Source organism: Polypterus senegalus, chromosome 12, assembly GCF_016835505.1.
Source record: "Polypterus senegalus isolate Bchr_013 chromosome 12, ASM1683550v1, whole genome shotgun sequence".
Lineage (NCBI taxonomy): Eukaryota > Metazoa > Chordata > Cladistia > Polypteriformes > Polypteridae > Polypterus > Polypterus senegalus.
The window spans coordinates 92,507,412-92,523,309 of record NC_053165.1 but is presented as its reverse complement, the minus strand read 5'-3'; the positions used below and the strand labels follow the sequence as shown (position 1 = coordinate 92,523,309).

At 43.2% G+C, this 15,898-nt stretch overlaps 1 protein-coding gene across 1 annotated transcript in view; it reads right to left on the bottom strand.

The window, feature by feature from the left end:
* The window catches only part of sh2d3a (SH2 domain containing 3A), an 87,743-nt gene that overhangs the window by 68,168 nt on the left and 3,677 nt on the right, over positions 1–15,898 (bottom strand). Inside the window, exons 3-4 of the mRNA XM_039772900.1 lie at positions 15,315–15,432; positions 10,866–11,175 (exon numbers count right to left, since the gene is read on the bottom strand). Coding sequence (XP_039628834.1) covers positions 10,866–11,175; positions 15,315–15,432 — 428 coding nt within the window. The remainder of the gene's footprint in view (positions 1–10,865; positions 11,176–15,314; positions 15,433–15,898) is intronic.

Sequence of the window (15,898 nt, the reverse complement as noted above, 5' to 3'; positions counted from 1 at the left end):
AGATAAAAAAATCAAGATTAGCAAAAAAAAAAAAAAACTGACCGAGATTTAAATCCGAGCGTCTGGCGCTCTTTGTGACGCGGACGGGCGAAGTGTACCACCGCTGTGATTCCAGGACTGGGACAACCGAGGCATCGTGAGTTACAAAGAAAGGTTTTGCTCAAATCGCTATTCTTCCATGATTTGCTGCCTTATCGTATTTGCAGCTGGAGATGACAAAAGCACGGGAAACGAAATGTGTCAGACAGAGCTGTCCGATCATCCTAAATGATCACAATGTGACTGTAAATGAACAGTGAATTACCGGCTATTAAGCGCATTACTTTCACAGTATTTTTACTGAGTCATGCTACAACTAAAACACAATACAGTGACATCACCGTAAACTGGGCCACAAAAGTAATGTGACGTGCCAGCGCGCCGCTGTTAATGAACACTATTGAACCATTTCCGATTCAGTGCAATTTCCTGAATTTTTATTACTCTTATGAACCACTTCCGCTCATTTATTTTATGAGTGTAGCTCGTTTACTTAATATACAGTATCCATTCATCCAAACTGCAAAAGGAAACCTTTCGTTTGCACAGGTGAGAGACCCCAATGACTGTTGATTATAAGAGCGAGTTTCCCACTTTTAAAATGAGTTGCGCCTCTTCCATCACCTGTGAAGTCCAGAAAAACCTGTGCCATCAGAAGGCCAACCTTGGACACACTGGGAGCTGCTGTCGTGGCAAAATTGGATAACAACAATACATTTTATTTTTATAACGCCTTTCCCATTCCCACTTTTAGTCACTGGCTCATTCCACTGAAGCGCCTCCGAAGGTCTTTTCTACCCGCTGCTGTCGGGCAATTCAATGCTTCCTCCTGATGTGCTCGTAGAGTTCATTTTGAAATATCCGCATTATATACATTTTTATTTATTCATTTATTGATTAATTTATCCTGCTTATTTATTGAATAACTTGTCCTGTGAGTCTGTATCTTTGTTTTTATATTTCTGCTGCTGTGTGCATTTGAGTTTCCACTCAATCGTTAATAACGTTTATCTAATCTAATGTTCGCTGTAATAGTACTGCAATTTAATATCCAGTAAAATACATTTAATAGAACAATTTTAATTGAAGATGATGTGAAAAAAACGTCCTGTAACGCAACAGTTACATGACTCGCAATTCATCCATCCACCCGCTATCCTAACACAGGGTCACGTGGGGCTGCTGGAGCCAATCCCAGCCAACACAGGGCGCAAAGTAGGAAACAAACCTCGTGCAGGGCGCCAGCCCACCGCAGACTCGCAATTCAGCTGCTAATCATTTTACCGTCAAACATACAGACCTATTTTTTCTTGCATTCAGAAAATACATTTTTACATAATGTATTCTGTATATTATTTCATTACGCATCTTGAAATAGCTATTTTCACGTAAGTCCACTAGAGGGTCTCCTCACAGGCTTCATCGAGGTGTGTAATAATGACGAGGGGCACTGTTGCTAATATTGACTTATCCTTCTCTCCCCGCAGCACCGAAAAACCGCCAAGGAAGGCACTTAGCCCCGCCCCTTCCAGTTCCCCAACCATAAGAACCCCCGGCTGCCAGGAAGGAGGTGTCTTTTCAGCAAGAGCGAACCACCAGATGGCGCTCACGAGCTAATGCCGAGCCTGTTTTGTTTATTTGTAGGCCCGCGGGCAAAACGCCTAAACACCATGAAGCGTTTGTTTTTGGTTGAAATTTTTGTTGAATTAAATGAGACGACTTGGTTGGCCCTCCAGATTTTATCACATGACCTGTTATTCCTGTACCCGATCACAATGTAAAAATATTTGCTTAGTTTAATATTACCATACTAAAAATTCATTCTAAATGAAAAGTCTGCTTTCCCACACACCCCATATAAACAGAGGTCACCCAATAAATCTGAAGGTGGCATTAAAAAAAAGTACATTAATGGCAGACAGTAGGCATCAAATGACATCTTTAGCAGAATGCGCTTATGTTACCGTTAGAAAGCTAAGTTCCAAGCATCAGTAAATGCTGGAGGCGTTAATGCATGAACCTGAATTTACTTTTAGCTTGGGTTGCTGCTGGAAGAGGCGTTGGTGAGGCCAGCAGGGGGCGCTTACCCTGTGGTCTGTGCCATGACGGGATACTGTGCTGCAGATATGGCGACATCCTTCAATTGGAATTAAAACTGGGGTTCTAACTCTTTGTGGTCATTAAAGATTCCTTGGTATCTTTCATAAAGAGTAGGGTGTATCCTGATGTCCTGGCTACAATGCCCACCATGGCCTAGTCATTCTGACCCCCTGTCTCTAATTGGCTATCTGTCTCTCACCACTTCCCCACCTAATAAGTAATGTGTGGTTAGCACACTGATGCCGTCACATCACCCAGGTGGATGCCATAAATTGGCGGTGGCCCCCGTCACTCTATGTAAAGTGCTTTGAGTAGCAAGAAAAACACAATATAAATGTAATTAAATATTTTTTTCACTCTTCCTTTTGTGCCAAATTTATCATTATGAATACACATTCGTTAGCAATACGTTTTTTCAGACTTATGGACTTCCATTTTCTTTTCTTATATTAAATGTAAATTTGATTTACACAGTACAAAGTACAGTCAACAAAGCAACTTTAGCTTCCATTGACATGATTTCAGTGTTTGGCAGAATTATTTTCTGTTGTCTGATTAAAAAGTTAAAGGTTGCTCTTGTGACATATAGGGCATGCTACAGACTCACCTGTTTATCAGAAAAAAAAACATCATAAGTCAGCTTCCATAACCCCCTTCAGCACAAAAAAAAAAAAAGTAAAAGTTTGCTTGCCATCTTAAAGTTGTTTCTTGCAGTGCAATGGTGTGGAAGTCATCAGAAACAATAGAGTGCTGCGGCAAAAGGGGGCGTGCCTTATGCAAATGTGCTAACTTTATGCAAATTTAGCTTTCTGTGTCATTGTGACTTTGCAGCAATACAATTAATTCTTCATGAAAACAGATAGATAGATAGATAGATAGAAATACATGAAAGCCACTATATTCGATAGATAGATAGATAGATAGATATTTAGATAGATAGATAGATACTTTATTAATCCCAAGGGGAAATTCACATACTCCAGCAGCAGCATACTGATAAAGAACAATATTCCATGTCCAAGTAGTAATATTGGCACATTGAAACAATTAATTGATGATGACATCTGGAACTGCTTAAATGTCAGTTTACTTTAACTATTTAAAGTCAATGTTTTAACCATTTATTATATTACAGCTTTTTGACTTTTAAAATATCCAATTAATGTTATGTATTTTTTACAGTATTTTTTCTCTTACAGTGTATTCACCCATTTTACCCAAAATTTAATTCAAGTTGAGATTTGAAGGTCCCAAAAGTCCATCTACCTGTCCACCTTCTACCTGTGTTTTTGGTTCTCTGTGTGAATGAAAACTTTCTCATGTTTGTATGACATCAAACACGTCTCCATCAGTGTCCCCATCATTTTAGGGTGGCATAGTTTAGTAAGTAGATAAGTTTAATACGTCACTGTGCTCTGTACAAATATTTTTTTTTAAATCCACTCACATGTACAGCTAACACAAGGCCAGAATTAACATACAGGAGCTCATCATTTAGAACTGCTAGGCAAGCATTAGAAGACAAGAAAGGGAGAATTGGGAAATGGGCATTGGACTATTTCTGTGTGTCAGAGCCGGCATGTCATTGGATCTTCTTTACCTTGTTTGGAATGGAGTGATTTACCCTGCACATGAAGAAAGAGTATAAAGCCTTGGGACATTGCCCGGCACACCTTTGAAGCCAACAGATGGATGGGAGATAACGTCATCCGATCTGGAAAATTCTTCCAACGCAGCGACAAAAATGGCAGCCTCTATACAAGGTCTTGTCATGACTTTCTCGTCTGTTATGCCGTGTAAACCACCATTAAAAAAGCAAAGTTATTTCTCCTATGTGATTTCTTACCATATCACCTTTTTGTGTTATATCTATATAGTTTCGGGTTATGTAACACGCCACAATTACAAAAGAACTTATTCCAACAAGGGAGCTAGTGCCCCCTGCTGGATACACATGGTGGCACATGGTGGTGCTGCTGCCTCCCATTGAGGAGACTCGCTTAAACAAGTCTGCAACTCATTCTGTAAAAATCAAACAATATACTCCTGACGTCTGACCCATGAGATCATAGCGGCCATGTTATAAAAGATGGGCTCGTGCATTAAGAAGTGTCCAATCTTAGTAAAGATCTATGGAACAACACATAATTTGTGAGTACTTCTCGAGTTAGAATATTCTGGTTATGACTTTACTTTTTTGTTTATTGAGTACAGATTTAGAAAACTCCTTTAAACATGACAATAAGGAGACCAGGGTTTGCATCCTGGGTCCTCCCTGTGTGGAGTTTGCATGTTTTCCCCATGTCTGTGTGGGCTTCAAAGACATGCAGGTTAGTGGATTGGTGATGCCAAATTGTCCCTAATGTGTGCATGGTGTGTGGGTGCCCTGCATTGGGCTGGCGCCCTGCCCGGGGTTTGTTTCTTGCCTTGCACCCTGTGTTGGCTGGGATTGGCTACAGCAGACCCCTGTGACCCTGTAGTTAGGATAAAGCGGGTTGGATAATGGATGGATTGATTTCAAAAACTCCTTTAAATGTGACCATAAGGAGACCAGGGTTTGCATCCTGGGTCCTCCCTGTGTGGAGTTTGCATGTTTTCCCCATGTCTGCTTGGGTTTCAAAGATGTGCAGGTTAGATGGATTGGTGATGCGAAATTGGCCTTAGTTTGTGGTTGGGGTGTGTGTGTGTGTGTGTGTGTGTGTGTGTGTCTGTTTGCCTTGCGATGGACTGGCACCCTGTCCAGGGTTTGTTCCTGCTTTGTGCCCGATGCTAGCCAGCATTTTCCACAATTACACTTTAGTCATGATGGGTTACTAAGTGTAGACTGATGGGCGAAATCGTCAAACACATCCATTTAAAATTAAATCTACAACACTATAAAGTGTGCAGAAAGTGAAGGGACCGGAATACTTTCTGAATCCAATGTTTTTTGATACATCCTCATCCAGGGTTGAGACAGATGTTACTCAGATAGGCTCAGGTTCAGCCAGTGACCCTGAACTGATGTATCTCCATGAACTTTTGGCTCTGATAATATCCAAAAGAAACTTCCCATTGGAGTCAAAGCCAACTGAGTGAATTCTTTCACTAAATTTGCAAGTTGCAGACCCCTCATGGTCCTAGCTAATGAAACTTCTCTGTGGCTTCCCTCCATCCTACCCCAGAATGCACTGCACAATCCTCTTGATGACGTGACATGACAAAGGTGTGTGCTTTGTAATGGTGGTGGGGCTGCTTAGGATGGCATCTTCAGGGATTGAGTGGTCAGAGAACTCATTGGGTTTGATTTGCTGAAATTCAGCCTCAGTTCGAGACCACAATGGCAGGAGGGGTTATCTGAAATACTAGTGGAGACATGGTGTCTCCCAAAAACCTAACAGGTAACACTATAGTTGACTGCTTAGTTGGAGGCTCAACATGATATCTGAAGGGCTTAGCCTGGCTTAAATACCCCACCCCAGAGTCAGCCCATGTTAGATGTTCTTACTACTCTGATCCTTTCTATTGTGGTGTTTGCCATTCTGATGGCACCACTTTTGGGTCGAGCAGTGGAGGAGCAAGTAAGAAAGATGAGCCTCCTTGGTGGTCTGTGTGTCCCAGAAACAGGCCGAGACTTCTGAGCCAACACTCTCAATACTCATTTAAGGATTCTGTCCTTTGATAATCCAAAAACATATGGAAATAAGGACTATAGGCAGGATGTCATTCTCAAAGTTCTCCCATTCGGAGTACAAATGTCCACATTGTTTGTTCTGTCTGAATATGTAGACAAGAAGGGAATTAAAAGGTGAGCCAAAAACCCTTCACAGTGAGTTGTGCGGCTAAATGTCAGCTGCGATAGTCAACTCCTCCTTCTCACAGCGCGCTTGGTTCTTCTCTTTGTTTGCCCTGATGGGTTCTGTTCTTTTAGCACATGCATGAGGAGCTCAAACAAAGCCATCCCTAATTATACGGGGGTGTCGCATGGAGGCGTTGCTTGCAGAAGGATACAAAGCAGATGTTGACACTGCAGATTTCTTTAGAGTGATGAGAGAAGAAAACAGAAAGAGAAACAACCCTGGGTGAAATGTACAGGAATACGTCCTGTGGTGGATTGCCGCCATTTTACTCTGGCCCTCACCCCCAGGCCGCCAGGAGGAGCTCTCCTGACAGCATGATCATGCCCCGAGTTCCAGCAGGGCATCATGGACTATGTAGTGTTTGTACACAGCCCTGCTGGATACCTTGGGGGCCAGCAGGCGTCGCTGTAGGGGGGCTCGTAGGCTCTTATGTGCCCTATGACCCGGAAGTGCGTCACGGTCACGTGACAGGAAGAAACGACGTGCTCCCGGGTTGAAGAAAAGGACTATTTACCCTAACCCGGAAGGAATAAGGACTTGTGGACTGTTGGGCAGGAACACCTCCGGGTCAGGGAATATAAAAGGTCTGTGGGAGTTCCCAGACAATGAGCTGAGTTGGGAGGCAGGGTGGCTAAGCTGGGAGTGGAGGATTGGTTTATTGTGATTATTATTGGAGAATTGTGGAGAGGAGCGTGCTTTGTGCACAAAATTATTATAATAAATAATTATTTGGACTTTTATCTGGTGTCTGACGTGTGGTCTGAGGGTACAAGGGTGCGAGCAAGCACCTAATCTGTCACAGTCCGATGGCAAGTGCTCTGACAAGTAGCGAGTCCTGCTGTTGGACCTCACTTCAGCTTCTGTAATGTTCCAAGATAGGAATAAAGGTCTCAAGGTGGCAAGTCATTTGAGCCAATTTGGTCACATGAGGAGGATGGTAGCAGAAGGTGGGTTCCTCCGAGTTACAGCCCACTTCTTCACAAGTTGAGTGCTTTACTGGACTCTCCATGAAGGGGATTGTGTGAAAGGTTTTGCAATGAATTCAGAGAGTAATTCGGACCTCTTCACATTCTGCACAATTTATTGTGTTGTGTAGATGGATGAACTCGATCTACACTCGATTACCCATAAAGACAAAGTGAAAAGTTTACAGATTTAACACTAGAATTACCAGAGTCTATGAAAAAACTCGTAGATCCGGCCCACCTTAAAACTGTTCACACTTCTCCACCAGCTTCTTTTGTCCTGTAAATGTGCCGATTAAGACAAGCAGCAAGCAGCCGGCTATTCCATTCCCCACTGTCGCAGAACGTTCACTAAGTTCTCCCAGCTCATGCCTTGATTGATTATGTGGGAGTGAAGTGGAGTTTTAGAGTGGAAATAATAGATCGTTATTCAGTGCAGTTGGAACAACACACATGTTGATCTTTTTTTTCTTTCAGTTCATGTGCCTTCCCTGTTTATTTATATACAGTATCTAGTGACTTCGTCCTGCGGTGGGTTGGCACCTTGCCCAGGATTGGTTCCTGCCTTGTGCCCTGTGTTGGCTGGGATTGGCTCCAGCAGACCCCCGTGACCCTGTGTTCAGATTCAGCGGGTTGGAAAATGGATGGATGGTTGGATCTAGTGACTTCTCTGCCTGTCTGTCTCTCTATTACACAGTGCTCTCTCTGTCTGTCTGTCTGTGTGTTATGGATCTTAAAAATAACAGTTGTAAGTAACAAAAAGCGGGGTGCGAAGATGTGAAAAAAAGAAACAAGAATCAAAAATATAAAATAAAGATCTTTTGAAACCAAAACAAATTAACTTAAACTACATTCGTATAAATGAAATGTCGATAAAAGTTAAGTAGGTATAATAAAATATGCATTTACATTTCAAAAAAATGTTAATGGGGGCGCGATTAAAACTGTTATGAAAACTCGGGTCGCAGATACTTACTTGTTCATGTTAATTGCAGTCTCAGTTGTTAAAAAATATTTTAAAAGGAGCATCCCACATGAAAATATAATGATCTCATTAACTGACAGTGCATACCAGTTTATAAATTTTATGTCTGTTTGAGGTTAAAAAAAAAATACATTAAATCATTTATCAATCGACACACGCTGCACGCAGGCAAGCGGGCAGTGAGAGTGGAGATAAAGACGCTAGATAGATTGTATACAACATGCAAAAATAGCGACCACTTGATAACAGTATTAGCTGTAGTGAATGAAAGCATGAATTAATCAAAAGATATAACCGCGATCGACATTTTAAACTTAACGATTTACTTAAGAAAAAAAAAAAAGAAAAACGCCCAACACGCAGAAAGCAGACGCTTGCAGGCAGCGCGGTCATGGTTAAAAAAAAAAAGTAACAATTTCTCCCGAGCGAGGAATCGAACTCAAGTTTCTGAGACACGATAAGAATGCTGCACTCCAAGAAGCAAATCTTAGCGCTATGCCACAGAAACTGTTGTGTTGTTTTTGAACCTTTTGTGAAGGTGTTTATTTGATCTTTGGACTTCAGGTTTCACACATTACTGTATATAGTTTATGTCTACATGTTTTAACATTTATTACTAAAATATGACAAAGTTTCAGTTTTAACAATGTGTTTACACAGGTTACTGTAGAAACGGAACACACATGAAATGCATGTGTTCCAAATAACAATCTCTTATTTCCACTCTAAAACTCCAGCAGTTGAGTCACTCCCAGATAATCAAACAAGACATGAGCTGGGAAAACTTAGTGAACGTTCTGCGACGGTGGGGGGTGGAATAGCCGGCTGCTTGCTGCTCGTCTTAATCGGCACATTTAGAAGACAAAGGACGCTAGTGGAGAAGTGAGAACGGTTTTAAGGTGGGCCGGATCTACGAGTTTCTTCGTAGACTCTGGTAATTCTAGTGTTAATAAAATGGCCTACAGCAGTGGTTCTCAACCTGTGGGGTGGGCCCCCCTATGGGGGGCACAAAGTAACAAAAAGCGGGGCGCGAAGATGTGAAAAAAAGAAACAAGAATCAAAAATATGAAATAAAGATCTTTTGAAACCAAAACAAATTAACTTAAACTACATTCGTATAAATGAAATATCGATAAAAGTTAAGTAGGTATAATAAAATATGCATCTACATTTCAAAAAAATGTTAGTGGGGGCGCGATTAAAACTGTTATGAAAACTCGGGTCGCAGATACTTAAAGGTTGAGAAACGCTGGCCTACAGTTTTCCGTACGCCACTTCTCCAGACCTTTATTTTCAGTGATGCTTTCCTATAGACGCCTCAGCAGCCTAACGTAACGTCTCTCATTAACAAACTCTTTATGAATAAGTAGCCTAAGTCAATTTCTAAAATAACATGATCATCATTGTGTCTTGAAAATCTGCTACTGTGGGATGGAGGAAAAACCATCCAAATCCCGTACTCGATTGTAGAATTAATACCAGAAATACGCACTCGATCATCTCAACACGATGCCCCTTTGTGGACTGGTTGACTAGACCGTAGCGGCATATTCAATATTTACACCCTACTCCTGTGCTTTTGACCGATTACAGGATTTTTTGTATCTTGAAAAATGAAGCAGAAAAATATTTACAGAGTAGCTATGAACTCTGCACGTTCAAACCACTGTGTGGCGGACAGGTGGGACCCAGGCCCGGCCTGGAACACCCCTTTGACACTGGGACTGGGGGAGCAGCCATGGGATGCACACTACGTCCCCCGGAATGCGTGGTGGCAGCCCTCCTGTGTTACATCGGGGCCACAGGTGTGGGACTTCAGGGCTCATCTCTGTTGGGCTCCGTGGCCACCACCTTCTTGGGCTGGAATGCAGCCACACCTGGAAGAGCAGCCTGAATTGGGTTAATTATCACCTGAAGCACTTCCGGGTGGGCTATAAGAGCCACTACTCGAGGCGCCAGTCGGGAGGAGGAGGACGACAAAGCTGCTTGGGAAGTTTGGAGGAAGAAGAGAGTGATTTTTGGGGGTGTTTTTCTTTGGTGGTGTGTTTTGGGACTGTGTAGGGCCTGTGGGACCACGGGTAAGACGTGCCCCACGGCTGAAGAACAAATAAATCGTTATATTTTCATTTTCACGGGCCTCCAGTGTCAGTCTGTGTCAGGATGGAGCCAACCAAGTGCTTCTGCCACACCCTGATACAATGGTATCAAAACACATGCAGAAATAACACACACACACAAAAAAAAACAATTTGTAAAAGCTTCTGACTACAAAGCAGAAGATATTTGAGAATGACCAGGAGAAGAACATACAGAGTCTGGAATGGGGTCAAAACCAAAAAAATATTTCAAAGTTAGTCACTTGACAAACTAAGACGAAGAACAATCTCAGAGCTGGAAAGCGATAGGTTGTAAGGTCGGTACACCAGATTTGGCACACTAAGAGTTTTAGAAAACACCATTCAAAATAAAGGGTCTTATCCGCAGCTCAGACAGAGAAGGATTACCCCGGAAGACATTTTTATGCCATCACAGCAAAATCAGGGTCCATGACCTTTAAGGACACATCCATGGCAACTAAGCAATGTGGGCCTAAAATGATAGCCACCATACGTGACCCTAAGTAACGGTCAAAATAGACCAAAAAAACATCTGAGAGACAACCAGAAGTAAGAGAACTCCACACATGGGGACTTCATCACAAGTTAAGGACCCAAGACTTCAGTCAGGATGGCAACAGCTAGTTCACTGCCATTTTTTTGGTTCACCATTACAGCCAGACCTGCACGGCTGTGATGGAGTAGAAATCAGCCCAAGAGGCAGAGCCAACTCTTCTAATTCCTTATATCATATTTGTTATATCTAGAGCTACTTTCCTCATGTAGCTTATTAGCAGACGTCAAAGTTAACATCTACACAATAAAAGATGAAGATATGTACCTGGCTCGCTGTGACCTTTCTTCTTCTTTTTCTTCTCTGCAGAGCAGAACTAAGGCGCTCACGTCAGTGTGTGCTTCCTGCACTTGGGAATCGCTTGTTTCAACCAGAGTGGGAAGATCGCGGCAGGAAGAGACTCGTTGTTTTTTCCAAAGGCGTGGGAGGATGCTCTGTCGAAAGAGGCTGAAGCTTTGTCCGGTGAGCCTCTTCTCCGGTTTCAACAGGTCAATGGAAGAGCCAAGGGAGTGCTTTCGGCGTACTTTAGTTGTTGAGAAAGGACCAGTAGTGGAGGCTGAGCTGGACACACTGACACCTGATGAGAGGATAAAAACAATTGGAGGTGAATTTCCTTCATGAGTTTTTCCAGCATGTAATGTTAGGAGCCATGGGGAGAGCACCAGGACAATGGGGCAAGTCATGGATCACGTGTGCGTATGGACAATGGTGCTCACAGTCCCTCCTATGCTGGCAGACGCCAGGCCATCTCCTTCTTCTCCAATGGTCTTCTATGCTCTCCCCCTTTCCTCTGCCTATTCAAAGCTCCCCATGAGGTTTATTGACACCATTAAAAACCACCTTTTGGAAAACTGCAGCAAGTCATTTCATTCTTTCTGGAACACTCCAGGTACAGCGGCTTCAGAATGTACTCAGACCCCTTCACTTTCTGCACACTTTACTGTGTTGTAGAGTTAATTGTAAATTAATACATTTTCCGTTTTTGCCAATCAATCTACACTTGATAACACATAACGGCAAAGTGAAAACATGTTTTTAGAAGGGTTAGGAAATTTTTATAAAAACCAGAAACTGAAATCTCTCCTTAGTAAAAGTATTTGGGTGGCGCAGTGGTAGCACTGCTGCCTCGCAGTTAGGAGACCTGGGTTCGCTTCCCGGGTCCTCCCTGCGTGGAGTTTGCATGTTCTCCCCGTGTCTGCGTGGGTTTCCTCCCACAGTCCAAAGACATGCCGGTTAGGTGGTCTGGCGATTCTAAATTGGCCCTAGTTTGTGGGTGTCCTGTGGTGGGTTGGCACCCTGCCCAGGATTGGGTCCTGCCTTGTGCCCTGTGTTGGCTGGGATTGGCTCCAGCAGACCCCTGTGTTCGGATTCAGCGGGTTGGAAAATGGATGGATGGATAAAAGTATTCAGACCCTTAATTCAGTACTTTCTAGAAACCCCTTTGGCAGGAATTACAGCTTCAAGTCTTCTTGGGTACGTGTCTACAAGCTTTGCACACCAGGATTTGGGCAGTTTATCCCGTTTTTCCTGACAGATCCTCTCAAGCTCCGTTAGTGTCTGTAGGCTGCCATCTTGAGGTCTCTCCACAGAAGCTCTACGGGGTTTAACTCTCTCAGCATTACGTTTTTTCTCAAAAAAAAAAATTTTGGTGTGAAAAGTGACATTTTTATTAGATCTCATCTTTCTACTGTAAAGTGTGCAAAATGCTAAAAGTTCAAAGTCATAAGTGTAGAAAGTATAATGATGATACAAATAAGAATTAATAATAACTACAGAAGACTGCACATGTGCGAGCGATGCAAGCGTCTCTTTTGGATTCACCAGAATCACTTTCGGTTTCACTAACCATTTCGATTTCACTGCCTGAAGTCGGACTCACTTCGTCATCAATATTGATGAGAGGCGTTTCTTACGAGACGCCATTATGAGGCCAGGAGAATTGTTGTCCATGTAACGCTCAGGCCTGATGCTTACGCAGGACACGTCTACACCATTGCCCAAGTAACGCTCGCCATTAATGCTGTAAACGCCAGGGTCGTCCTCGGGTCTTATGCGAGACGCGTCTATACCGTTGCCCAAGTGACACTCGGGATTAACACTTTTGTCACTGTTTTTACAGCCCGAGTGATGTTCTGGCCTAACGCTAAGGCGCTTAAGTCTTGGCTTTGCCTGAGCCACTCAAAGACAGTAAGAGGCTTGTCCTGACATCACTCCAGCATTATCTTGGTGAAAGTTGAGCTGTCGCCCCACTCTGAGGTTGCATGCACACTGGAACAGGTTTTCTTCAAGGACCACACTGTCTTCGGCTGCACTCATCCATCCCTCGTTTCTAACCAGTCTCTCTGTCCCTGATGCTGAGGAGCACTCCCATAGCATGATGCTACCATTTCAGTGCTGCACTGTGGGGATGGTATCAGGCAGGTCAAGAGCAGTGCCTGGTCTTCATCAGACATAGTGCTTTGACTTCTGCCTGAAGAGTTCAATTTTTGTCCCATCAGACTAGAGAATTGTTTCCCCTCCTGCTCTTATGGTCTTTAAAATGCCATTTAATAAATTCCAAGTGGGAATAGTCACTCTACTAAAAACAACTGTCTGATGGAGTGCTGTGGAGCTGGTCATCCTTTGGACAAGTTCTCCCATCTCAGCAGAAGATTTATGAAGCTCTGTTAGAGTGACCATTGTGTTCTTGGTCACCTCCATCACCGAGGCCCTTCTTGCCCAGTTACTCATTTTGGCCAGACGTCCAACCCTAGGAGTCCCGGTGGTTCTAAACGTCTTCCATTTCACAATCATTGAATCCACTGGGCTCCCAGGGATGCTCAAAGCTTTAGAAATGGTTTTATCTCCCTTGCCTTGATTTATGCCCCACCACAGCTTGGTTGTGGAGACCTCCAGAGAGTTCCTTGGACTTCACAGCTTGGCTGTTGTGTTGACATACAGTGTGAATTGTGGGAATCTTTCTAAAAGATGTTCAGTCAATTCAGTTTGCCACAGTTGCTTTCCAATCAAGTTCTAGAAACTTCAAGCAAACAGGATGCACCTGAGCACAATTTGGGGTGCCAGTGCGAAGGGTCTGAACATTTAGTGGAAGGTAAAATTTCAATTTTTGATTTTTTGCAGACTTTTCTGACAACATGTTTTAGGTTTGGGAGGCACGGTGGCACAGTGGGTAGTGCTGCTGCCTCGCAGTTAGGAGACCTGGGTTCGCTTCCCTGGTCCACCCTGTGTGGAGTTTGCATGTTCTCCCTGTGTCTGCGTAGGTTTCATCTCGGTACTCTGGTTTACTACCAAAGACACTTAGGTTAGGTTGCATTGGTGATCCTAAATTGTCCTTGGTGTGTATGTGTGCCCTGCAGTGGGCTCGTGTCCTGCCTGGGGTTTGTTTCCTGCCTTGCGCCCTGTATTGGCTCCAGCAGACCCCTGTGGTTAGGATATAGCGGGTTGGATAATGGATGGATGGATGTTTTAGGTTTGTCATTATGCAAATGTATCCACTGTCCCACACATGCGCTTAGGAGACAGCTGGAAGGACCAAATAAAGGTAATTCCACACCAGGCCAGTGGTGTGTACCCTGTATCTGTTATCTCTGCAGATCAAATACGTGAAGTCCTGCCTGAGTCTGAAGATGTCACTTCCAGTTCTGGCCACAATGATGCCACTTCCAGATTTGGCCCTTATGACATCACTTTTGTCGGCCTGACTGAAATCCCTGACAACTTTATTCTGTAATAAGTTCTGTTTTGGACTCGAACCTGTTCACAACTCTGCATATATTTACCAGGGATTAAGTATACGGGTGGCTGCCCCAAACCTTTTTCTGTGTGTCAAGGCTGTTCATTTTCACATCAACTTACATTAAATCTACAACACAATAAAGTGTACAGAAAGTGAAGGCGTCTCAATACTTTCTGAATGCATTATTGCTGATCTCACCCGTCTTGGTGCTCAGTCTGCTGGTCGCTGCACAACTTTATTAACTTAATTAACACTCAAACCTCCACAGAAACGCATTCAAACTTCATCCTATACCCATTACAAACACCACAATGCTTATATTCCAAGCGTTTACTGACTGCAGTCTCAATTTTACACATAAATCATTTTACACGTCTTTCAATTCGTTGGTTGGTGACGAGCTTGTGCTGATCCTGGCAGTACTGGGCACCAATGAAAAGTAACCAATCCTGGATGGATGCCACTCAACCGCAGAGATCACAGATTGTTACAGATTAACTTCACCTACCTGTCTTTGACTAGTGGGAAGAAATCCAGAGAGGTTCAAAGATTCTTCATAGTTTTCAGTTTCAAATTATACAACCTTAGAAATATTAACGCAAACCAGTGTCTGTACTTCATTGAGAGGTGATGATAGATAAAGATTTTACAACCATCCCCTAGAGAGCAGAGACACCACACAGCAGGGGCCATTTTCGGCCATGTTGCCTTCATGTTTAACTGACTTGCTTTTTAAATTGCTTATGTTTTCTCCAGCTGTACACTGGGTGTCAACATTTCTCTCGACATGGTCCCAATTCAACATCCACAGGGCATTCTGGGACTTGTAGTTTCCACGGGCAGCCTCGTTAGGGTCAGCGTGAGCAATAACAGGAGGAAAGATCCTTGGAGAAGGCTTCCCTGTGCTAGACGTCCAGTAGCAGGCGTCTTATGAAAGGGTCTTTCAAGTTTAATTTATTTTTTAATCAGGATTACTGTACCTCTTTTATGGCTGTCTCTCCACTGGTGCCTCTTGATGTTGGAGAGGATAGCCTCACGGTGTTGCTGGCTCTGAATCCCTGCTTCTCTCAAGTCTGAGTCAGTCACACAGAGTAAACCCTGAGGAGGCAGAAAGACCCCAAATCACTTGTGGTGCACGTGCATAAAATGAACATATTCATGGACTCACACTGACACTCTGCAGTTGACAGCACTGTCACAATTTGCGACTTATATTTTTTTTTTTTTACTATTCAGGCACTGACAATTTTGTTTTTACTGTTGATGTGAAAAAAACTTTTTTTAGGAAAATAAAAATGAATGTAAAGCTAAGCTAGGGCCTTGAACTCAGACCTGCGTGTCAAGTTATATTTTGGACACGGTAATCTCTACAAGTGAAGTCAAATTGCCCAAAATGTTTCCAGGGCAAGATCCAACCTACGAACTGGGCCGTGTGTTTTGGGCCTGCACCAAATTAACATCATTCTGGACAAAAAGTTTGAAATGCCTGTCAGACAGCATGGGCGTCACAATACCTCTAAATCCACCAACAGCTGTGTTTGGTGGGCTCACAGAGGGGCTTCAA